The sequence below is a fragment of the Taudactylus pleione genome, unplaced genomic scaffold, assembly GCF_031769625.1.
Source record: "Taudactylus pleione unplaced genomic scaffold, aTauple2 ptg000275l, whole genome shotgun sequence".
Taxonomy (NCBI): Eukaryota; Metazoa; Chordata; class Amphibia; order Anura; family Myobatrachidae; genus Taudactylus; species Taudactylus pleione.
This window is the reverse complement of record NW_028284677.1, coordinates 2,969,336-2,986,083: the sequence shown is the minus strand read 5'-3', so window position 1 is coordinate 2,986,083 and position 16,748 is coordinate 2,969,336. Positions and strand designations below refer to the sequence as shown.

The following is a 16,748-nucleotide window of genomic DNA, read 5'->3' as shown; positions in this document are numbered from 1 at the left end:
TGAAAAAACAAATAAACTCCACAGCTCTTCCGGAGCGAAGCAGACTGTTGCAACAAAGGACGAGCCTCCTCTGAACTGCTGGAGACATTTAGGAGGGTATGCTATAAAAAAAAAAAATGGAGATTGTTGCTCTATATTTTTTTTTTTAGAAGTGACCTTGTGTATACTCTATATACTCTATATGCTTAACATTATATCGCCATTAGCAATGCTGATTCCACCTCTTGTGCTAATTAGTACAAATTGGGCATGATTAAATCCACAATAAAACATTTTTCTTTTATCAGTGGAGGCGATCTAGGGGGAAAACTTAAGTTTCTTGTAGATTTACACGTTTTAATGAAAAGCTCCACCAGAATTGTAACCTATTTGGTTTTGTGCTAAGTTCACTATGGGCGGAATTCAATTACAAATTGAATAGCGTTGGGAAGGAACTCCCGGAGCTATTCAATTCAGCGTGCTGTTAAGTCCGACTGATGTATTTCTTCTCGCACCCCTCCTGGGGTGTGGGCAGAAATCCGACTAAACTGCTGGCGTGATGCTGTTTTCTGCCCTTAATGCGGCGGAAACAGCATCACTCTGAGCATTTGTCGGAGAATGCCGGTTCTCGCAACTAAACACCATATTTAATGCGCGAGAATGGGCATTCTCCGACATAACATTGCACTGAATTGAATTCCGCCCCATGATGAGCTAAATTAATCAGTTGGGTGATACAGTCCCATGATGCATTCATCCGTCCACCCTATGTTGTTACAGGCTGACTTTTCTCATACTGGCAGTGGTGTATGTAGATGCTTATTTGCCTTCAGTTCCTCATTCTTACTGATGGGAATTTAAAAGAGGAAGATGCAACTTTGTCGCTATGCATTTTTTAGTTTTACTGTTTTAGATTGTCTTTTCTTTCCCATAGTTGTCAAGATTGTTGGACCGGATTGCTCCGCTTCTGACAGACTTGTAGATGATGGCTGTATTCATGTGGTTTCCATTGGTTCTAAGGTGCTGATGATGCAGATCTGGGTCTGCATTACTAGAGGTCGTTTTATTTTTAGGTAATGTATTTTATATTGTTTTTGGTTTACAAAATACTCTTTCCATGCTGAAATTAACTTTCAGAATAAGAGCCAGCGATGAATGCAATAAAACTTGAAAGGCAATTTTAAAATTGTAATGAAATTTGGCACATTAATTTTGTTTTGTATAAATGCTGTGTAATAATACAATCAAAAACACAATGTTCTGTAGTACTTAATAAAATTGTTATTACAGTTTCCAATCTTGGAACCAAACCACATAAAACACCTAAGTATATAATAGCACATTTTATTAAATTAAAGAAAAGTGTTTGTGCAGTCCTGTAAAGTGTGAGAGAACTGACTGAAATATAACTCAGATAAACAATACATCATTTTTTTTCCCTTAAATCTGAAATTGTATTTTTTTTAACTACAAATTGTATGAGTGATTTTGCAAACTCTGGTTGTGATAAGGTCTTAACCTTTCTCACATACACTAGGCAATGACAATAGGTGAACTGTACAGCGGAAACTCTGTAGTGTACAGCTTGTTTCACACATCCTACCCCCATTTTCCCTTCTTATGTTTAGAATGGCCTTTTATGCAGTTGGATACTTTGTTTTTTTTTTTCTGACAGCAATAAAGTGATGACTGTGCTACTTGGGCCTATCGTGTTAATAATGGAAGTAGGAGGGACATTGAATGTGATTGGTTTAAACACTAACAAGACTATTGTCCGGTTTAGGAGTAGATGCTGCCAAGCATTGATCTTGATTAAAAAAAAAAAAAAAAAGTTATTTTTTTTATGGGTGAAGGTGTTACGACCTAGGGATCATAGTACCAATGTTATTTTTAATGTTTGTAGTCTATTTACTGATTTATTTGTGGATAAAAGTGCTATGTCCATTCATGACAAATGTCAAATTTATCTTTAACTGTAAATTTCTGTTTCTTCTAAGCATAACATAACCCCTTCATCCACTCACTCTTTTATTAGTCATAAATATTGAAAAAAATAGTTGATAGATAAGCACCATAAATAGAGATTCTGTTGTGTCCTTTGTGTTTTAAAGTTCAGCATTAGCAATTTTTTCTTTTATGTTCATGGAAATGTTCTTTACTTTCTAGAGTGTGCACAAATACAAATGATGAATTGCAATGTGCCTTTTTAGCACAAGTTGAAACACAAGACAATATTATCCTTCCTGGAACTTGGCAACATGTGGCTTTCACATACAAAGAATTATTTGAAAGTAAGAACAAAGTCTGCAGTAACATACAGATGTGGGTCTCTGGACAGAGGTACGTTGTTGATTTAGATGTTATTTTTTCATAATGCTGTACTCAAGAAAACAATTCCTATAATGCAGCATGCAGTTATGTCCAACTTGTGTGACCAAACTAATGTCCTCCCTACACCTAACTAACTATTTCATTCCACCAATTTTTGTAACCGATCAATTCTGACATCACAGAAGTAGACAGACATGGTCAATTAATTATCTTGTTAAAAAAAAAAAAAATTTAAATAATGCGTTTCACATACACCATTGGACCACTCATCCCGCAGCTTTCATCACATGTCACCACGTTTTTTAGGTTAGGGGTGGGCCAGAATATACTTTCACATGTGTGTGTATAAATATATATATGTGTGTGTGTGTGTGTGTGTGTATATATATATATATATATATATATATATGTGTGTGAGATATGTATATAATATATGTATATATATATATATTAGTAATTATGTGGGATGCAGTTTATAGACCGGCGGACTAAATGCTATCTGAATCCCGACGCTGAAGGACGACAACCTGAACGAGGTAAGTCTGGGGCGTCTTTAGCGTTAACCGTGGGGAGGGGGGGGGGGGGAGTGTTAGGATTTGCTGGGAAAGGTTGGGGTTAGGCACCCCTAGGGGGGAGGGTAAGGCACCCTCGGAGGTAGGTTGGGGCTAGGCACCCCCCTAGGTTTAGGCACCCTACGGGAGGGTTAGGGGGTGAGAGGGGAGAGTTAGGGTACTTACCTGCCGGCGCCGGGATCTCCTGCTGAGAGGGGGTAGCAATTGATCTGTTATGCTTAACAGACTGGTTGGGGTCCCAGCCGGACCTCGCGGCGGAGCACACTTTGCAAAACTTTGACCCAGGGGGAGAATGTTCTGGGCCTTCCACTGGATGGATTTGGACGACATCACATAATAAAACGCAATAACTTGAAGATTTAAACCCAGGCAATGCCGGATACTTCAAATAGTGTGTATGTATATATATATATATATATATATATAATGTGTGTCACGATGGAGGGGATGTCGCAAATGGGTGGTCGTTTGGCTCCAAGGGGGGGAAGTAAGAAAGTACAAAGGGGGAGCTGAGGGGTAAGAGGGGAGTATGGCGCAGGACTGGTCCCAGAGGAGGGTACAGTCTGCAGTTACTAGCCACTGTTGGGGTCTGAGTTAGGTGGGGAGGAAGGAGGTACAGCAGCTGGAAAGAGGAATAGCTCCATGTCCAGCTCCTTGCCAACCCAGTACATATACAGACGCCTCACAAATATTTTTTGGGGGGCGAGTTGCCCCCTGTTCCAAGGCCTATGGTCCCCATGCACACCAGCCTGTCTTAATAGCACTTCTGCACAGCAGCCTCAGCTCATCACTCATGCAACCCCCCCCCCCCCCCCCTACAAAGTATGCCAGTGCTTTATGAATATAGGATATTATCAACTTTAATGAAGTGTTAATAGGAAGTTATTAAAGAGGAAAGTTTTAGCAGTCAAGGCTTAAAGATTTATGATCAAAATTATTTAACAGATCCATGCCTTCCTGCTGAATCATTTGCAATGATGATATAAAGAAAACATATGCATACAATGGATGATTATTAGTTATGCCAGTGTATTAATACCATTGCTTATCACATGGGACTTTGCTTACATTTTCAGCATGCATTTTTCATAAAGGCGATTCACATGGCAGAGGTAGACACAGCTTAGTGGCTTGCATACTTGTGGGCAGAGCCTTGCAGTTTGCTGTAGTCCCAAAATAATATTACAGAGAGGCTAACATTAGCAATGTCAGTGGATAATGAACATAAGACTATTTATTTTTTTCAATAAGGGGAATTGTGACTTCATTAACTATATAGTACACTATAGCAAGAGGAAAAACAATCTTGCTGTAAAATACGGTTAGGTCTAAAGTGAAGTGGACTACAGGACTTCTGATGTCACAACCACGTGACTCGGGACAACAGGGGGAGGAGCAAGAGTCAGAACAGGGGGCTGAAAGTGTACCCTTGCAGGCTTGCTTTGCTCGCCATGCTTCGGGTATGGTGGCTTGCTTTGCTCGCCACAGGTTTATGTTCCCCTTCTACACCCACGTTTATAGTAACCGTGGTAGCTGACCGGCCCTGATGTAGCGGTCACCTGGTTTTAACGGCAGAGGTCCTTCTACCCAACTTGGATCTAGCATATACTGTAGAGTGTGCATAACCATGCATACATTTACTAATAAGATTGTATGCCACCAATGTAAACTCTGAAAACAGAGGGACAAAGATATACATAAAATACCAGAGTGGGGAGGAGATAACATCAGCTGGCACAGAGCACCAAAAATTAGTTGTTTTAAAATACTGTATTACAGGACTGTGATTGGAGAAAGTAGAAAATGAAACATTTACCAAACATAGATGTGTGTTTCATTCTGGTTAGTAAATCAAATTGTATTCTGGCAGTAGGAAAAGTGTTGAATAAAGAGCAAAAACATTTTAGTTTGAGATGAGAATATATAGCCCGGTTGGTGGTGTGATTATCCTCATGACATTCTGTGCTGGAAAACTGTGGCTTCTTCTTCAGGGGAACCACCTTACCTGAATCCCTGAATTCACCGGCTGCAGTCCTGGGCTCAGCGCTCACTCTTCTGATACCCGCTGAAATCACCAGTTCCCTCACTGGTGTTGCGGCGCCGGCAGACGGAGCAGCAGCACGTGCGCCCATCCGCAAAAATATAAATAAAATAAAAAATTTGATTGGGACTGCAGAGGCAGTCCCTTGTTCACAGGGTGCCGCTGACAGCGGGGAACCACGTGACAGTCCATACCTCCGGCAGTGGAGACCTGCCGAAGGCCGCTGTTGTGAGGAACCAGGGTAGACTGCTTCCCCCAATAGACCACCGGGATATGAAATTCTGGCAGCCGGGGGGGATGTTGATGGCGGCGGCCATGTATAAGTCAGTGCGCCCGGTGGATCCATACAGCCTAGGGGAGGTAAGCTGTCCCCAGCGGCCCTTCCCCCCCCCAACCCAGACGCTGGTCCAGAGACTAGGTTTCCTGCATCTGGGTTGCTCCTCCCTGCTTCCCTGTATATGAGACGGCCAGAGACCACTCTCTGGTGCTCTCGATGGCTGGAAATCTCAGGGGTTTTGGTCTGTCTCCCTGTATACCTCTCCTTAGGTTTTTTGAACGATGAATGAATGTTCCTTCCCGTAATGAAAATCGTCACGTTGGACAGTCTGAAATGGACAATGAACGATAACTACAAACGGGAGTGCGCGTTTGTGATTATCGTTCATCGTTATAACTCATAAACTGAATGATTGATTTTTTTTTTTAACGATTTAATGACCTAGTTATCGACAAATTGTTCAAAAAATCGTTACGTGTGTATACACCTTTATTAATAAAATCAAACGTTTGACGTTACCAACTAGTTCGAATTCCTGCTATTTTTCAGCATTTGGGAACAAAACAGCGATTCTTGTTTGCTCCCACGCATTATCTGATGTGTGGACAGCTTAAGCATACTGGACCTAATTCAGAGTCGGTCGTTGCGGCCGCACGGTCGTACGCCACCGATGTTCGCTGAACTGCGCATGCGTAAAGTTCACAATGCGCATGCGCAAACTAGCTGCTACGATCAATTTTTCTCTCCTTGAACACAGCCAGGTCGGTAGTTTGAGTGACAGATTGAGGCGTTTGCGGGTGGTAACAGGGGAAGGTGCTTGAAAACGGGGGAATGGAGATCCGAACGCAGGCGTGCCTAATTATGCAAACGGCGTTTTATGGGAGTGCATAATTAACAAAGTAGTGTCATGGCACATGTGACATGGGTGGTTTGTACACTGACCTGATCGTAGTGCTTAAGAGAGGGTATGGTCAAGAAAGGGGCGTACTTTTTGTCTTACGGCCGCATCCTCCCCTTGGTCGGCCAGCTAACGATCCGATCTTAAGGACGCAACTTGCGAGTGCATCATTTGCATATCCGGCCCCTTTTCTCTTACGACCGTGCGGCCGCAACGACCGACTCTGAATGAGGTCCACAGTGTGCACAATGTTATCTGGTTTGCATTCTGTGAATCAAAATAGCAGTGTTAGACAAAAGCAGAACGAAGCATGGAATAAAACACAATGAATACAAAAGAAATTATAGATCAAGTTGTGCACATGGTGGTCTTCTGTGTACTGTAGGAGAAATCTCAAATGTATTTTGCTCCATTAGTGACTTGCTTAATGGCTGTGATGAATTTAACTTCTAACTGGAAAATGTATGGTATATAAAAGTTTTGACCATTGTCATGATTGGCATGTTGGTGCATGCAGTAACCATATACTACAAGCGCTACAAATGTTCAGCAATAGTATTGCTTGCAATAATCTCCTTTGATATCATTGGTGCTGGAGGTCACAAACCTCCTCTGCCAATCACAAACAGCAAGCTTGTAAACATTCCTTGCAAATGACTGAGCTTTTCCTATACATATCTATGTGCAATACAATTCTTTGGGTTTATGCATTTTTTTAAAATGTATTGCCTGTTAAAAGGGATGGAAAAAAAGCAGTTTTACTCAGCAGAGTAAAATCATTGCACATTTCCTGAATTTAAAAGTTCTGTTTTTAATATATTGGTAAGTTTAGGAGATTCAGCTGCAGGAACCCTGCACGCTAATTACCAGAGGCAGGATTTTTCTTCGCAGCCTCAGGAGCAGCGAGAAAAATCTATTTCTACTTCAGGGTCCACAGGGTATCCACAGGATACCTTGGGGTATAGGCGATGGCGGCAGACATCCAGGCACCACAGAGTTAAATTCTCAGCCTCCCAGGATGCACTGGGGTCCCTCTCCTATACCCCGCCCCCGAGCCTCAGGCCACTCAGTTTTCGTTGGTGCCTGGCCGGACCAGTCGCACCGTTCAGAGGGGGGTCTTTTCAAGGCCCCTGAAGATTTCTTTGCAGCTGTGGCTGTACAACTAGAGTGCTCCAGCATAGGACAGTCAGTATTGACGTCCATGCTGTCACTCCTACACCCCGCCGGTACCAGAACGCCGGTAACGATCCGGGGATGCTGGTTGGTAGCTGGGGTCACAGCTAGCGGTGACCCCGGCTACCTGGACTGTGACCGGATGCACGGGGGACAAGGTAAGCGGCGGGGTCCCGCGGTGGGCACCCGCCGGTAACACAGTCCTTTTTGGTCCCCAGGCAGGGGGCTCCCTGGGGACCGGCTGCGCGTGGGGCCAGGTACTGATCCTGCGCCTTCCACTAGACTACCAGGGACAGCGGACCGCAGCATGTGCGGTACAGCGCGGCGTCCCAGGGGTTAATAGCAGGCCAGGGGAGAATGCCTTCCCTGTCTCACAGCCGGCGTCTCCCCCGCTGCACAGTGTCATTCCACAGCGGTCTGAGCGGGCTGTGTCAGCGCTCCTCCCCCGGGCCCGCCTCCTCTCTGCTCCTCGGTGGCCATTTTCTCACTACATGTGCTGGGAATGACAAACGCTGCTGGAAGCTGTTACAGGTGCCATTGCGGTTCGGGTCCCCCGCATACCTCTCCTTCAATTAAGGTCAGTGTATGCAGCACTGTTTCCTACCAGGCTCTGGTCTGTGTAGTTGATCGCAGTGCTTGTAATGCAGGATGTTATCTGTGCATTGTATGTGACTTAAATGCTAGCGCTGTTTGCCTGTACTTTCATTTCTGACTGTGAGCCTTTTTCCTATCCCTGTTCTTCTGCTACAGCCCTTGCGGTGCGGTGTTGCAGGGTGTTTATTACCACACAGTAAACGTGGTTTTTCTATGTGGGAGGTCACATACGCTCCGTTCACAATCCTCATGTCTGAAAGTGAACGAGAATATCCTCTTCCAGCTATAATGTACTGATATCATGTGCAGTTAGCGGAGGGATATGTAGACGCTGAGGGTTTATGGAGGGCATGTTGTATTATATATCACGCCCCATTTCTGTCACTGTGCCTGCACAAAAAGGGACCGCCCTCGGCTGGCTAAGATGCTTACAGCCCTTGTGGGCAACGCTCCCTGCGTTTCCCCATAGGGGTTATCGCAGTGAGTGGTGGTCTCATCACATGCAGGGGTCCCTGGGCAGTTGATGGTACCCCAGTGTCTCCTGTTTTTCGCCCCCTCAGGTCTCGCAGGAGCCTGTGGGTGAATTTATTGTCCAAATGGTATAGCACCTGATGGACGTTTTACAGGGGGAGTCACCATTTCGGCCTTCTAAACGGCCTTCTAAACGGCCTTTCGGGTCTCAGACGGGTAAGGACATGACGTCTGATGACGGTGACATTATTGACTTTTTCAGACACGAGCCCCTTAGTGCAAAGGAGGCGTAGTCTGGGTCTAAAGTCTATATACCTGGCCTTATACGAGCAGTCCGTGCGGCTTTGGTTATTACATATCCCCCGTGGCTAAATCCAACTATGCCTTCTTGAAGGATAAGGGTGTTGCCACTGTAATTCCTCTATCTGGTCAGGTGGATCATTTAGAGGAGGCGTGGAAAATCCGGGTAAGCGGTTCCAGCCTCAAAAACGGTTGACCTTTTGCATACCCCTTTGCGGATAATTATTTTTCCGAATGGGAGTTACCGTTACGGGTAGATTCTCATGTTACACGCCTAGTGAGGAGTGTTACGTGGCCCATGCCCTCCAGGTCCTCCTTGAAGGAGGTTACACATTGCAAGGTGCAAATATATCTAAAATCCAATTATTTCCTTGCTGGAGGGGCTTCCAGGCCGGCCGGCTATGGCCGTGTGCTGGGGGGCCAGAGCCATGGAGGGCTGGGTAGGTAACTGTATCTCTGCACACTGACTCTCCAGCAGAGCAGGTGGATAGTGGCAAATTCTCAGAGACTTAGCCACGTTCATAATGAGACAGTCTTACATATAGCCTACTCCTTTCCAGAATCTCCTCGGCAGCAGTAGCGGCTCGGCAGCAGTAGCGGCTCGCCGCTCCCTGTGGTTGCGCTCTTGGAAAGCGGACGCAGATTCCATTTGGAATGCTTTGCCTTTTACGGGACTGGTCCTGTTTGGCCCTCATCTGGACACAATTGTGGCCCTGCAGGCAGCAGCTACGTCTGCCTGTCTGCCATTGGCTACAGTCCCATCGGGGTCTGGGGTTTTGTCTTTTCGGCCCTGTGAGGCCAGGGTAAGTCTAAAATATAGCTTTCCAAGACAGCCAGTAGCCAGGAAATCTGCTCAACCATAAGAACAGGCTTGGATTACAAGACGTCCTACTCCCAAGTTGGACCATAAGCCTTCAGCCTCAGGGGACGGGCCTCCTCTCGGGGGACCCCAGAGTTGGAGGCCGCCTTCTCCAGTTCGCCCAGTGCTGGTGTCTGACCTCCACGGACACTGGGGTAAGAGAAGTATTTTCTTGAATGTATGTCCTCTCCTCCCGGTAAAAGCCTCTCAGACGGTTTTTCATTACAGGTCTTCTGTCAATTCAAGACAAGGCCCTGGTCTTTTTGAGGGTGTTACACTCTATGCTCCAGGCAGGAGTTATAGTACCTATTCCGTTGCTCCAAAGGGGAACGAGGTATTATTCCATCCTCTTTCTGGTACGGAAACCCAATGGGTCTTACCTGGACATCCTCAACCTCGAATCCTTCAACAAATTCTTAAGGGTTCCTTGGTTCAGGAGGGGGACCCTGCATTCCATCACTCAATGGAGCCTGGGAATTTTGTGGTGTCGTTGGATATATTCAGGGTGACTACCTGAATGTCCCTATTTTCTTCGAACACCAGTGTTTTTCCTCAGGTTTGCAGTGGTCGATAATCATTTCCAGTTTTACCAGGGTCATGGCAGTTATGGCAGCCCACCTGCAGATGCAGGGGGTCCGCTTGTTACCCAATCCGGGCGACCTCCTGGTGTTACCAGAGTCTCCAGAGATACTTCAGTGCCATCTGCAATGGACAATATCGGTGTTGCTAGGTTAGGGCTGACTGATACACTGGAAATGGTCCTCTCTGATTCTTCACAGAGGATGCTCCATATCCCAACATCTGAGGATCTTTGTGATTGAGGAAAAGATCTCTGCATTACAGGCAAAGGTACGCAGTTGCCTGCAGAGTCGCCGAGTGTCTATTCACTCGACAATGTGGTTCCAGGGTGTCGCTGTTCGACATGGTGGAGAGTACCCAGTGTCACTCTAGAAAAATTGATCCTCTCCGGATGGGATGGGTTGCCCCATAGGATAAAGTCAATAGTGCTTTCGCCGAAGGTTTGTCTTTCTCTGGCCTGGTGGCTGCGGAAAGCTTACCTAAACAAGGGGCACCCCCTTTGGGATTGCGCACCGGGTCCTTCTGACAACGGACGCCAGTATCCGTGGCTGGGAAGCAGTGACGGGTCCACACTTGTTCCAGGGCAGGTGGACACCAGTAGTTTTTGCGCTTCCCATAAACATCTGAGAACTCTGAGCAGTGTTCACGGTTCTCCAGCATGCAGGACAGGTCCTCCACGGAAATACCGTGCAGGTACGGTCTGACAACGCCATCATGATGGCTTATGTAAACCACCTAGGTGGTTCCCGAAGTCGGGCGTCACTAACAGTGGTGTCCCGAATTCTGGCTTGGGTGGAAGGCTATATCCCTGCCGTCATCGGCAGTGTTCATTCAGAAATCCTCAGATAGAAAGCAGGCTTTCCCAGCCGTCAGGAAGTGCATTCAGGGAAATGTCCTCTTCATCAGGAGGTGTTCAATCTTCTGGTGAACAAGTGGAGCCTTTCAGAGATGAGACTCTTATGGTAGACGTATGTTGGTCCAGTGGACCTTCTAAGTTGTGTACCTCGTCCCTCCGTTATCCCTTCTTCCAGTAATAGCAAGAAGGAGGCGCGCTCCTGCTGATAGCTCGTGCGTGGGCCAGACGGCACTATTACTCAGATCTTTGGAGTGTTTCAGTTAACACTCCGAAGCTGTTACCTCTACGACCAGACCTGTTGTCTCAGGATCCTCGCTGATACCCAGACCTGGGTTGTCTGTCCTTGCCGGTGTGGCGGTGGAGACTGCCCTCTTAAGGTCTAGGAGTTTTTCCAGCTCTATAGTTAACAGGGCCTATGTCCATGCTAAGAGCTCGGAAGATTTTATCTGCAAGAATTTACCATCAGGTATGGCATACTTTCTTTCAGTTGTGTCGCCCTACAGGCTCAGGCTCTGCTCCTCGGGTATTCCGGATATCCAGAGTGTTGGCTTTCCTACAGGTGGGCTTAGATAACGGTCTTCGCCTTGCTTACCTGGCGGTGCAGGTTTCTGCCCTGTTGGTTTCATCGTAGGATTGCTACTCTGATGTCCGCACCTTTGTGCAGGGTATACATTATATTCAGCATCCCTTTGTTCCTCCTGTGGCTCCTTGGGATTTGGCTGTGGTCTTTAGGGCTCTCTGAGGACCGCCATTTGATCCACTGGGCTCAGTGGACTTCAAATGGCTTATGGCTAGGAATGTGTTCCTTCTGGCCATTGATTTGGCCGGTCGGATCTCAGAAGGGCTCTGTCATGTAGACCTCCCTCTTTCTCATCTTTCCTAGGAACAGGGCAGTGCTTCGCACTTGCCCTGATTTTGTACCTACGGTGGTGTCTAGTTTCCACATCAATGAGGAAATTATAGTACCTGCCTTTACTTACCCAGTACTTTCTGCTGGTGAGGCCTCTTTGGATGTGGTACGGGCTCTAAGAATTTAAGTTGACCGTACCAGTCCATTTAAGAAATCAGACTCTCGGTTTTGTCCTTTCTGGTTTCCATAAAATGGGTTGGCCTGCCACTGCGCTAGCTTTGGCAGGATGGATTCACAGGTCTTCCTGTTCCATCCTCTTTTAAAGCATCCCTACACTAGGTCTGTGGTTCCTTCGTGGGCAGCTCGACGTGGCGATTCAGCGGTGATTGGCAGCCACGTGGTCATCTGTCCATATTTTTGTAAGGTATTATGCTTTTGATACCTTCGCCTCTCAGGATGCTTCCTTCGGGCGGCGGATTCTCCTTACAGCACTGGAGCGTCCCCACCCTTAAAGGATACTGCTTTGGGACATCCCCAAGGTATCCTGTGGATACCCTATGGACCCTGAAGTAGAAAATATGAGATATGGTAAGAACTTATCTTTGTTATCTCTATTTCTACGAAGTCCATAGGGTTCCACAGACTCCCGCCCTGTCGCACCTGTACTGCAGATGGGCTTTGATCTGGTCACCGGTTTCTCCCTCTCCTTCTGGTGAGAATGTGATTCTTGTGTGTTCCAGACTTTCTTCTCTCTCATTTTTGCTCCTGCTCCGGCCTATGGCTTGCTACGAAACTGAGTGGCCTGAGGCTCGGGGGCGGGGTATAGGAGAGGGACCCCAGTGCATCCTGGGAGGCTGAGAATTTAACTCTGTGGTGCCTGGATGTCTGCCGCCATCGCCTATACCCCAAGGTATCCTGTGGAACCTTATGGACTTCGTAGAAATAGAGATAACAAAGGTAAGTTCTTACCATATCTCATATTTTTATGCGGAATCAGTGGGTTAGCGCTAGTTAATCCTGTGTTTACCACGTGGGGAAAAGACTAATTAATGACTAGCTATTATCTGTGTGGTGTGATCAATTAGCTGCGAGGTATATCACGCGGCTAATTGAATTCTCTTAAGATCCGTAGTTGTACAGGAACTTTTTCATTCACTGCCAGACTGAAATGACTGACAAATGCTGGGCCCTACTGCAGCTGTGGGTGTGATAAGTTAAGGGGTACATCCACTAGGCGATATTAATGAGCGATTTAAATCGTTATCTTCAATCGCTCATTAATCGTGCACAAATCATGCACTATAATGTCAGAAACGACCAGCGATGCGCACTCTCGCTGGTCGTTTTCCAACATCAATCATCATCTGAACATGCCGTTCAGTCTGCCGATAACGACAGATTGGCCATGTTTAGGGATGAGGGAGGGTGCCTACACTGAACGACATTTCGTTCAGTGTAGGCACTACAGGGGATCAGGAACGGCTGTACGATTACGATGATGTAATCGTGCTGTCTTTCCATAGTCGGGTAGTGGATTGCCACCTTTAGTGAGAGCTGGTACAATAGGGTGAGCTGGATAAGAAACACTGCAGTAGTATTTTTTGTCTACCTGTATTTGTTCTGCTTCCCACAGGCTCCAGAAATTATCTGGGTACCACTGCTCTAGACATAGGCTAATTTAATGGGCACATGTAAATTTGTAATCCAAATAACACTACAAAACGTTGCAAATAGTTATAATTCTCCTTGTTATAAAGCAACTGTTTGTTAGAAATGTATTGTACAGAGTTTGTTTCTTTTTTTTCACGTTTTACATTTTGGCTATTAAACCCATTTTAAATCACGAACTTCCATGTTGGCACTAATTTAGTTCTTGTGCGGCTTATTCTATCAACACTTTTTACTTTATGAAACAGGAAAACAGATACCACAGTGGAATATAATCCTCCAAGAAAAGGTAGCCTACCGTCTGACAGCAACAAAGCATTTTGCATGATCGGGCATCATATGTCATCCCAAGAAGACAACACACTATTGGCAGGACAGCTGAGCTTGGGAAACTTACTCCTATTTAATGGTGAGACACTGACCTAACAAATAAATCCTTGACTGTTAGAATGATAGTGTAAATAGATTTTTAATCATCTGGAAGAATGTTTTGTTTTCTATATTTAGGTCCAACACTTGGCATAGAAGAGGCATTTCATTTATATTGTCGAGGTCCTGATTTTACGTCATTAGTGGCTTGTAAGCATGGTGATATTGTTATTGACCATTGCAAGTACATTTCAAAAGAAATTTTGCAGAATGAGCACCTACATGATTTTCTCATAAAGAATAAGGGAATCGACATGACTACTTTAATTGTAAGTTTGAAAACATTTCTTTGATGTCAGTATTTATCTAGACTGAAAAGGTGTTGATGATTTTATATGTAAATTAATTTATGACGCTTTAATTTAAGAAATGTTATAAATTTTTAGGGCACTTGGGTACACCTGAAACTGCGATCCTAAAAATGATGAATTAATAATAATTAAGTTTTATCATGATAGAACAATATTTAACTTTTCAAGTTACAATGCAAACATGTTTGATCCATATGTTATTAAGCTCTTTTTTGAGTTCATGAGAATTTGTATGTTAAATATTCATGTCCATCTATTTCATGGCCTATATATCTGTCACTTAGATTGATGGCTTATTTGTCTACCTAGTTGGCTGAAAAGCATTATAGATCCTATGTATCACAAACAATTTACAATAAAAACTAATTTAACAATTATCACAGTTGAAAGTGAATCATATATTGCTTTAACTTCTTCCTATTAAGGACACCATGTTTTCTAGTCCCTTTTTTTTGTCACAGCACCCTAATGTATATTGTGATTGAAAAATTGGGGTGATATCCTGCAGTTCTCACTGTGTTAGATAGCACTTGCTCATAGCAGACTGCATTGATTGTTTTCTGAATGTACAGTAGGCGCTATTGATGGCCTTTACCCATTTTGCAAAGATTGCGGTCTGGGGCATTAATATTTCCTTGGGAAAGAATGCCTCTATTGTACTCCATTTCTTCTATCTGATAGCACAAAAATTGATATGGCCACAAAATCAAGAACTCTGCTTTGTGTGTGTGTGTATATATATATTTGTATATTTCTGAAATCCGAACCCCCCCGAGCCCCCCCGATCCGAGTCCGATCCGAGTCAGGCTCGACTTTTCCCGCCTGACTCGGATTCTGAAATCGAGGCAAAACGTCATCTTCCCGCCTTCCGAGTCTCGCGGGTTTTGGATCCTATATAAGGTACCCACGTCGGCGCCATTTTCTCACTCGGCTGTGGACAGTGAAGAGGGAGGGTGGGAGTTAGGGCTGTGTAGTGTAGTGTAGTGTAGTGCTGCTGTTGTCCACTACTTCAAAGTCCATAGGGGCTGGCTGTGTTGTGCTGTGCTGCTGTTGTTAATAGGGGCTGTGTCCACTACTTCAAAGTCCATAGGGGCTGGCTGGACTGTGTTGTGCAGTCAGTTCTCCATAGGGGCTGTGTCCACTCCAAAGTCCTGTGCAGTGTCCCAGTCCTAAAGAGGTGCTGTAGTGTTGTCCAGGGGGTGCTCTGTCCATCAGGGGTGCTCCCCCCAAGTGCTAAAAATATAATATATTTTCTGTGTTTGTGAATTGTGTGCGCAGTAGCCGCACGTGCATCAACAAAGTAGTGCCAAGCGTGCGCCTGTGTCATAAGTAAAGGGCCGGCTGGCTTGACCGTTAAGGGTGCTGTAACCCCCGAAAGTACACTCCAGTCCAAACCAAAAAAAAAATTATTTTCTGTGTTTGTGAATTGTGTGCGCAGTAGCCGCACGTGCATCAACAAAGTAGTGCCAAGCGTGCGCCTGTGTCATAAGTAAAGGGCCGGCTGGCTTGACCGTTAAGGGTGCTGTAACCCCCGAAAGTACACTCCAGTCCAAACCAAAAAAAAAATTATTTTCTGTGTTTGTGAATTGTGTGCGCAGTAGCCGCACGTGCATCAACACAGTAGTGCCAAGCGTGCGCCTGTGTCATAAGTAAAGGGCCGGCTGGCTTGACCGTTAAGGGTGCTGGAACCCCCGAAAGTACACTCCAGTCCAAACCAAAAAAAAAATTATTTTCTGTGTTTGTGAATTGTGTGCGCAGTAGCCGCACGTGCATCAACAAAGTAGTGCCAAGCGTGCGCCTGTGTCATAAGTAAAGGGCCGGCTGGCTTGACCGTTAAAGGGTGCTGTAACCCCCGAAAGTACACTCCAGTCCAAACCAAAAAAAAATTATTTTCTGTGTTTGTGAATTGTGTGCGCAGTAGCCGCACGTGCATCAACAAAGTAGTGCCAAGCGTGCGCCTGTGTCATAAGTAAAGGGCCGGCTGGCTTGACCGTTAAAGGGTGCTGTAACCCACAAAGTACACTCCAGTCCAAACCCAAAAAAAAATTATTTTCTGTGTTTAGCCGCACGTATATATCAAATCGATATAACATAAATGGAGGACCAAACTTTCTCCCATAAAAATAAAATAGAGAAAGATCAAGAACCACTTCCTCCTAGTGCTGAAGCTGCTGCCACTAGTCATGACATAGACGATAACATGCCATCAACGTCGTCTGCCAAGGCCGATGCCCAATGTCATAGTAGAGGGCACATACAATCCCAAATGGCAAAGTTCAGGAAAATGACCTTGAAAAAGACATTTAAATCAGCTGAAGAGAAACGTAAACTTGCCAATATGCCATTTACGACACGGAGTGGCAAGGAACGGCTAAGGTCGATCCCTAGTATGTTCATGACTAGTGGTTCAGCTTCACATGACGATGGAAGCCCTCCTCCCACTAAAAAAATCAAAAGAGTTAAGCTGGCAAAAGCACAGCGAAGAACTGTGCTTTCTAAGAAGATATCACAAATCCCCAAGGAGAGTCCAAGTGTGGTGGTGGTTGCGATGCCTGACCTT

General features: G+C 45.2%; 1 protein-coding gene across 1 annotated transcript in view; it reads left to right on the top strand.

Moving 5' to 3' along the window:
* Positions 1-16,748, top strand: part of LYST (lysosomal trafficking regulator) — a 507,705-nt gene that overhangs the window by 161,003 nt on the left and 329,954 nt on the right. Inside the window, exons 12-15 of the mRNA XM_088481579.1 lie at positions 914-1,052; positions 2,146-2,319; positions 13,697-13,857; positions 13,956-14,146. Coding sequence (XP_088337705.1) covers positions 914-1,052; positions 2,146-2,319; positions 13,697-13,857; positions 13,956-14,146 — 665 coding nt within the window. The remainder of the gene's footprint in view (positions 1-913; positions 1,053-2,145; positions 2,320-13,696; positions 13,858-13,955; positions 14,147-16,748) is intronic.